The sequence below is a fragment of the Stegostoma tigrinum genome, chromosome 35 (genome assembly GCF_030684315.1).
Source record: "Stegostoma tigrinum isolate sSteTig4 chromosome 35, sSteTig4.hap1, whole genome shotgun sequence".
Lineage (NCBI taxonomy): Eukaryota > Metazoa > Chordata > Chondrichthyes > Orectolobiformes > Stegostomatidae > Stegostoma > Stegostoma tigrinum.
In genome coordinates this window covers 23,992,790-24,000,446 of record NC_081388.1, presented here as the reverse complement: position 1 = coordinate 24,000,446, position 7,657 = coordinate 23,992,790, and the positions used below count along the sequence as shown (strand labels likewise).

General features: G+C 49.9%; 1 protein-coding gene across 4 annotated transcripts in view; it reads left to right on the top strand.

Annotated features, from left to right (window-relative positions):
- Window positions 1-589: 589 nt before the first annotated feature.
- Window positions 590-7,657, top strand: part of LOC125447448 (transportin-2) — a 28,553-nt gene continuing 21,485 nt past the window's right edge. Inside the window, exons 1-4 of one of the 4 annotated variants that reach the window (XM_048521796.2) lie at window positions 590-696; window positions 3,530-3,639; window positions 4,549-4,624; window positions 4,989-5,138. In XM_048521796.2, the coding sequence (XP_048377753.1) occupies window positions 3,541-3,639; window positions 4,549-4,624; window positions 4,989-5,138 (325 nt within the window). In that variant the 5' untranslated portion in view covers window positions 590-696; window positions 3,530-3,540. Of the gene's footprint in view, window positions 697-2,470; window positions 2,563-2,622; window positions 2,761-3,529; window positions 3,640-4,548; window positions 4,625-4,988; window positions 5,139-7,657 lie in introns of those variants that run through there. The other 3 variants (XM_048521795.2, XM_048521798.2, XM_048521797.2) reach the window with 3 other exon arrangements.

Here is a 7,657-nt window from a genome sequence, read left to right as displayed (position 1 = left end):
CCTCGCATTGCCTTTCATTATTTTGTTGTTCAGTTTGTGTACTTCGATTATTGACATCTTCACCAAGGGAAGCAACTTTCACCTATCTTTCTGTTTTATCCATTCATGGGATGAGGGAGTCGCTGGCTAGGCAGCATTTATTGCCCGTCCCTAATTGCCCAGAGGGCAGTTAAGACACAACCACATTGCTGTGGGTCTGCAGTCACATGTAGGTCAGACCAGGTAAGGGTAGAATCAACAACGGATTCATGGTCATTACATGGAAAACGTGTTTAAATTTGATTTGGTACAGAATAAGGAGCTCTGACAAATTCAGGGGAGACCGAAGGCAACTGGTGGATGTGGCCGTGTGTTCCCGTCCAGAGATGAGCGTCACTGATGGACAAAGGGGGAAGGAACTGTTGTTGTTTTAATACAGTGTCCCAAGGCATCAGAAACAGGGAGCGCCCGCCTACCTGCTACTCACTCGGGGAAACTCCCTCAATGAGAATCCCGAGAGCAGGCCCCGTCTCCATGGGAACCAAGGTCTGTGGGAGACCACGTGTCTCGGCGGAGCATGCCGGTCCACAGCGCGGAGACCGCCGGGTAAAAGCGGGACACGATCACGTGGCAAAAGCGGCAAGTCCGATTGGCCAGAGAGAATTTAAACCCGGGGCCGGGCGGCGGGACCAGAGACTGAGACAAAGCGGGAGGAAGGTACCGGGGGCATGGGGCACCACTGGGCAACACGGGGGAGACATACACATACACACACACAGGGCACGTACGGGGTGGGCCAGACATTGGGGACAGGGGCAGGCGGGCACTGGGTACACAGGGGGATGCGGGCTCACCCTGACACCGGGTACATGGGGAGGGGGTAGCGGGTGCTGGGTACACTGGGAGATGGGGGGTTATCCTGACACCGGGTACATGGGGAGGGGGGCAGGAGGGTACTGGGTACACAGGGAGATGGGGGGGTGGGTCACCCTGACAGTGGGTACACGGGGAGATAGGGGGGTCACCCTGACACCGGGTATGCGGGGACAGGGGCAGACGGGCACTGGGTACACAGGGAGATGGGGGGGTGGGTCACCCTGACAGTGGGTACACGGGGAGATGGGGTGTCACCCTGACACCGGGTATGCGGGGTCAGGGGCAGGCACGAAACTGGGTACATGGAGATGGGGGGTCACCCTGACACCGGGTAGATGGGGACAGGGGCAGGTGGGCACTGGTTACACAGGGAGATGGGGGGGATCACCCTGACACCGGGTACATGGGGAGGGGGGCAGGGGGATACTGGTTACACAGGGAGATGGGGGGGATCACCCTGACACCGGGTACATGGGGAGGGGGGCAGGGGGGTACTGGGTACACAGGGAGATGGGAGGGCACCCTGACACTGGGTACATGGGAAGGGGGGTACTGGGTACACAGGGAGATTGGGGGGGTCACCCTGACACCGGGTACATGGGGAGGGGGGGCAGGAGGGCACTGGGTACACAGGGAGATGGGGGGATCACCATGACACTGGGTACCTGGGGAGCAGGGCAGTGGGGTAGTCGGTACACAGGGAGATGAGGGGGGTCACCCTGACACCAGGTATATGGGGGTTCACCCTGACACCGGGTACCTGGGGAGCGGGGCAGGCGGGCACTGGGTGCACAGAGAGATGGGGGTGTCACCCTGACACTGGGTACAGGGGGAGAGGGGCAGGGGGTACTGGGTACACGGGGAGATGGGGGGGGCAGGTCACCCTGACAGTGGGTACACGGGGACAGGGGAAGGTGGGCACTGGGTATGCCGGGAGATGCGTGGGGTCACCCTAACACCGGGTACATGGGGCAGGGGTGGGGGGGTTACTGGTTACACAGGGAGATGGGAAGGTCATCCTGGCACCGGGTACATGGGGAGGGGGCAGGGCTGTGCTGGTTACACAGGGAGATGGGGGGGGGGGTCACCCTGACACCGGGTACATGGGGAGGGGGCAGGGGGGCACTGGATACACAGGGAGATGGGTGTGTTCACCCTGACACCGGGTACATGGGGAGGGGGGCAGGTGGGCAATGGGTACATGGGGAGAGCGGGGGTCACCCTGACACCGGGTACATGGGGAGGGGGCAGGAGGGTACTGGGTACACAGGGAGATGGGGACAGGGGCAGGGGGTGTACTGGGTAGATGGGGGTGTCACCCTGACACCGGGTACATGGGGAGGGGGCAGGGCTGTGCTGGTTACACAGGGTGATGGGGGGGAGGTCACCCTGACACCGGGTACATGGGGAGGGGGCAGGGGGGCACTGGGTACAGAGGGAGATGGGGGGGAGGTCACCCTGACACCGGGTACATGGGGAGGGGGCAGGGGGGCACTGGGTACACAGGGAGATGGGAGGTCACCCTGACACGGGTCGAGTAGGGGATGGTAAGGGGGCGCCCTGAGTCGGGGCCACATGGAGAGGGTGGGTCTGGCGGGATGTGGGCGGGGACTGGGGGAAAGTGGGCGGAGTAAAGGCGGCGGCGGCGTGAGGAGCCCATTGTGGGGAGGGACCGCCCGAGGACGCCGGGGCTCTGGCCTGCGGCTGGTGAGTGAGCGAGCGAGCGAGCGAGGGAGGGAGGAAGGAGGAGGAGGAAGGAGAGCCCGAGGCCTGGACTCGCGGAATGGGGGTTCAGCTCCTCCGCCAGCCCGAGGCTGCGGCCTGTGCTCTGGCCGGGTTCCTACCTCGCTGACGGAGCCCGAGTACAGGCCCGAGGCTGCGGCCTCCATCCCTGAGAGGTGGATGGTGTGTTGGACGGGGGGGGAAAGAGAAGGGGGGTGGGGTTGTGTGTGTGTGTGGGGCCGGGGCCTTAGAATCGCTGGACACGCTTTACCTGTGTCTCTCCCTGTCTCTCCCTGTGTCCCTGGGGGTAAGGTATTTACCTCGTGGGGATAAACCTTCTCTATCAAACCCTGTCCCATCAGACATGAACTCCCTGGGTTCACTCCGCCTGACCCTTCACTGTGTCCTGGCTGCTATCTCCTGACCAATATCGTACTGTGGGTCTGGGCATTGGTGGCTGTTTGTGCTTTGAGAACTCGCCCTCAGCATTTCCTGACAGTGTGCTGGTGTTGACCAAACCTTGCCAACAAACAGGCATTCTGGTGCTTGATAACGGATCGTGGAGCATTTGCGGTGTCCGCGCCTTTTTTATTTGACAGTATTGTTATGGAAGGCATTGGTAAGGATTGTTGGGACAAAATGGTTGGAGCTTCTCCATATTAGCTGAGGCTGCTCAATCTAATCCCACTCAGTACAACAGTGAACACTCATCTCTTTGTGGGGACTTGTGGTGCTGATAGTGCTGCTATTTCAGAGATCAGAATGAGGCATTCAGGGGGAGGAGAAGGGGAATGCAGGCAGGGTGGCATAATACAGGGATGGTGGTGTGATTGTTGCAAAAAAAAAGGTGAAAGTGTGGGTGAGGTGTCTACATTGTGGCTGACCTGGTGAAGTGAATTAGCCCATCCTCATTTCTTGTGACCGTCCCTCAGTAACTTCCTTCTCTTTGCAGGATTATTCGTGATGGAGTGGCAGCCCGACGAGCAGGGTCTTCAGCAAGTTCTTCAGTTGCTCAAAGACTCTCAGTCACCAGATACTGCAACACAGCGTGCAGTGCAACAAGTATCCTGTCTATTCAAAGATTCAAATTGTTCAGCTATGTGTATAATCCTAATTCTCACTTGCTTTCACTTCCACTTTTGGTCATGCTATCTTTGACCTTCTCATTGATAGTTTAAAAATTTGACAGATGAAGTTGAATAATCATTGGGGAAATTACTGTAGTGCTGTCTAATACTTGATGTGCATTTTACATTTTTAGTGGAGGCATCGGATGTTGATTATTCAGTGTTCACCCACCAATCGGGCGCTTTCGTCCTGATGATCCTGACTTAGGGGTTTTTGGAACTGCAACCATCCAGGTCACTAGAGAGTGTCCTGTTATACTGCTCGTTTCATTGAAGATGGTGGGCAGGCTTTGGGGAGTCACTCACCCAGCCCCTGACCTGTTTTTGCTGGCTCAGTTTTGATATGCCTGGTCCAGTTCATATTCTGCTAATGGTAACTTCCCAGGATATTGCTCCTAGGGTAAACCAGTAATCCAGAGGCTCAGGCTAATGCTGTGTGGTCATGGGTCTAAATTCTATTTCAGCAGCTGGTGGGACTTAAATCCAAATAAATCTGGAAGATGAAGTCTGTCTGAAATGTAAAAATGGATCATAAATGCCAGCAGCCCCCACATCCCATGGAAGAATGAGGGGCTGGGGGGAGGTGGGGTGAAGGAGCGAGAAGAGAAATATGCTCTAGTGCCACAGGAATACGTGGGCAATATTCTCCATTCAAAATTTGCCTCCAGGGTCAATTATTTGTAGCTGTATGTTTTTTGTCATGCTCGCTATCCTCTGTCTATTGTAGTGCAGGGAGTGGATAATGATTGGGTTTGGTTGCTTTTATTTGTGTTATCACCTCTTTAGTTTATCAGGTGAGAATTTTAGTATTACATTGCTTTATTATCCTAAACTTCATTTCCAGAAATTGGAGCAGCTGAATCAGTATCCAGACTTCAACAACTACCTGATCTTTGTCCTGACCAGACTGAAATCTGAAGGTGCCATTCATTTAAGTTCCCTATTTTATTTGAAAAGACATGCACATTTCCACTTTGCCAACCTTCTGGTAGAACACTGGCTCATCCACATGAGGTGTGGTGTCATGCAAGGTGGATGCTGCCTGCCAGCTGTAATTTTTTTATACAGTGAGGTGTGCTCCCTCCTGATGTTACCACCTGTTGGTGTTTCCAAAGGCTCACTGTTGACTAGATGGGACAAACGGCCTACTGCTATGACTGTACCCAATATAACATGCTAGTGCTGCTTTTAAATAGTTAAGGCACCCTGAATGTGCCACTTGTTATGCTGGTATTTACAATGTGGTATCATTCCAGTAACGTGATGTTGTTTCTCCATCTTTAGATGAACCTACACGGTCCCTCAGTGGCCTCATTCTCAAGAACAATGTCAAGGCTCACTACCAGAGTTTCCCACAGGGGGTTGCTGACTTTATCAAGCAGGAGTGTTTGAATAATATTGGAGATGCCTCTCCACTCATCAGAGCAACCATAGGTAACTGAACTAATCAGATACTGGTTTCTGTGAACTGCTGCTTTGAGGGATCTGCTGTTCTGTCAGCAGTTAACCGAAAATCCTGCTTAACCCCACAGTCTCTATGGTCAAATGAGAAATCCTTTGAGTTAGTGTTCTGGCAGTGGTCTCTTTGCAATGTTTTCAGTGACTTTGCATGAATGTCGTTGAAGGCCATCCTGTTGGAGTGCCTGGTCCACTCCCGCTTTCACGCGAGACCGGTTTTTAATTTAAATGAATATGATCCAGCGATGTGGGTTGAGGCATAGGTCAATAGCAGCACGGTGGCATGTGCAGGGAATATTCCAGAAAGTGCAGAGTAGAGACATTCCAACGAATAAGAGAATTCTAAGGCTTGGACCCACTATCCATGGATAACTAAAGTCGGTATCAAATTCAAAGAAAAGTCATCTGTGCAAAGATGAGTGGCAAGCCAAAAGATTGGACAGAATATGGAAAAATAGTCAGTAAGTTAGTCAAAAGTATAAAAGCAGACAGGAAAAGTTTCTTCAAGCATGTTAAAGAAAACCCAAACAAAGAAAAGAGATGGCAGTAGTGAGTTCACCAGAGAAGATGTGATACTGTGGCTCAGTGGTCAGCACTGCTGCCTCAAAGAGACCTGGCTTCGATTCCAGCCTCGGGTGACAGTGTGGAGTTTGCACGTTCTCCCTGTGTCTGTGTGGGTTTCCTCTCGGTGCTCTGGTTTCCCTCCACAGTCTAAAGATGTGCAGGTTAGGTGGATTAGTCATAGGAAATGCAGGGTTACAGGGATAGGTAAGGGGTCTGGATGAGATGTTCTTCAGAGGGTCAGTGTGGACTTAATGGGCCGAATGGCCTGTTTCCCCACTATTGGGATCCTATGATTCTGACAATAAATAGGAATTGGAAGGGGGGAGTGGACCATGGGAAAATTGTAGTTACTGAGTAAAATGTTGGAACAGGGAATTGACGAGTTCCTGGATCCTGATGGGTTTTGTTCTATTGCCTTAAAAGAAGTAGCAAGTAAGCTGAGGGTTCTGAAAAAGGGTCACTGGACACTGAATGTTAACTTTTTTAAAAAACTTGATAGATGCTGCCAGACTTGACTTTCCCCAGGTTTTTTTTGTTTTAATTAAGCGAGTGAGATAGTTGAGTTGGTTTTAATTTTCAGAAACTTGCACAGGAAAGTCCTTTTAGTTTGGAAAATTAATAAAACTCATTCAAAAAAAGGGAAACGGAAAAGAAACAGTGTGCCACCTTTAGCCAAAGTTCTGTCAAAGGGAAAATATTGGAGACTTTTATTAAAGATGCTATTATAGGTTACTTCGATAAGTTTAAGGCAGAGCCAGTATGGTTTCAACAGAGGGAAATCTAGTTTAACTAACTTATTGGAGTTATTTGAGCAAGTTATTTGTGTAATGGTAAAGGTGAATCAGTGGATGTATTGTACTTCTTGTGGCATTTGGTAAAATACTACAAAAGTTATTGCGTAAATTAAGAACTCGTAGTGTAGGGAGTAACATATTGATGTGGATAGCAGATTGGCTGACTAACACCAGAGAACGGATAAATAGATCTTTTCCTGCCTGACAGGATTTCATGAGTGGTGGGTCAGTCCTGGGTCCTCAACATTTTTCAGAATAATTCATATGAATCATTTTGAAAAGACCATAGCTACAGTAGCTAAATTTGCTGGTGACATACAGACTGGGAAGTGAGTTTTGAAGCAGACACAACGACCCGACGAGGGGATACATAGATTGAGTGGGCAAAGATCTAGCAAATGCCATAATGTGAAAAAACTTGAAATTGTATATATTGCAAAAATAAAAGCCCTGTAAATAGTACGGGGTCTGGAAAGATCTTAGAGATGTAATGCATGAGTTGCAAGAGGTTAGTATGCAGGTACAGGTCATAAGTGACATAAAGCTCACAAGATCACTTGTTGAAGCGCGGTAACCATTATCTAATTTAAAGCAGATTTTGAAACTTGCCAATTTTTAACACATTTATTCATGTATTTCAGGCAGAAATAACTGACTTTTGCTTGTTGAAGTGCACTATGTTCAAGTAGAATTAACACCTTGGTGTTGAAGCATTTCTGTTCGATTAATGGAAAGCAAACCCAGCCCACAATATGAATAATGTTTCTTGCAAGTACTTAGCAGCTTTCAAGTCAACCATAGAAAGCTCTGGCAGCTTAATATCCAGTTCAAAACTTCTGAAATGAGCAATGGCATTACTTGATTTCTGTTTTTGTTATTTGAGCTTATCATTCTGTTAAAAGTAGGTGCAAGATCTACAATTTAAACTAATTTTATACTATTTCAAAATGCGAAGTCTTGTAGAAACTAAGCCTGACTTGTGTATCAGACATCAGATGAATGTTTGCATATGCTGGTGCTTGCACTCACCTGATCCCTTTTGATATATGCAACATGAACTGTGCAAACAGTAACCGTGTAAGCAGGAATTATGCAGTAAGCGTTTACTTCTAATAAACTTGGTTAAGTTGAATTCTT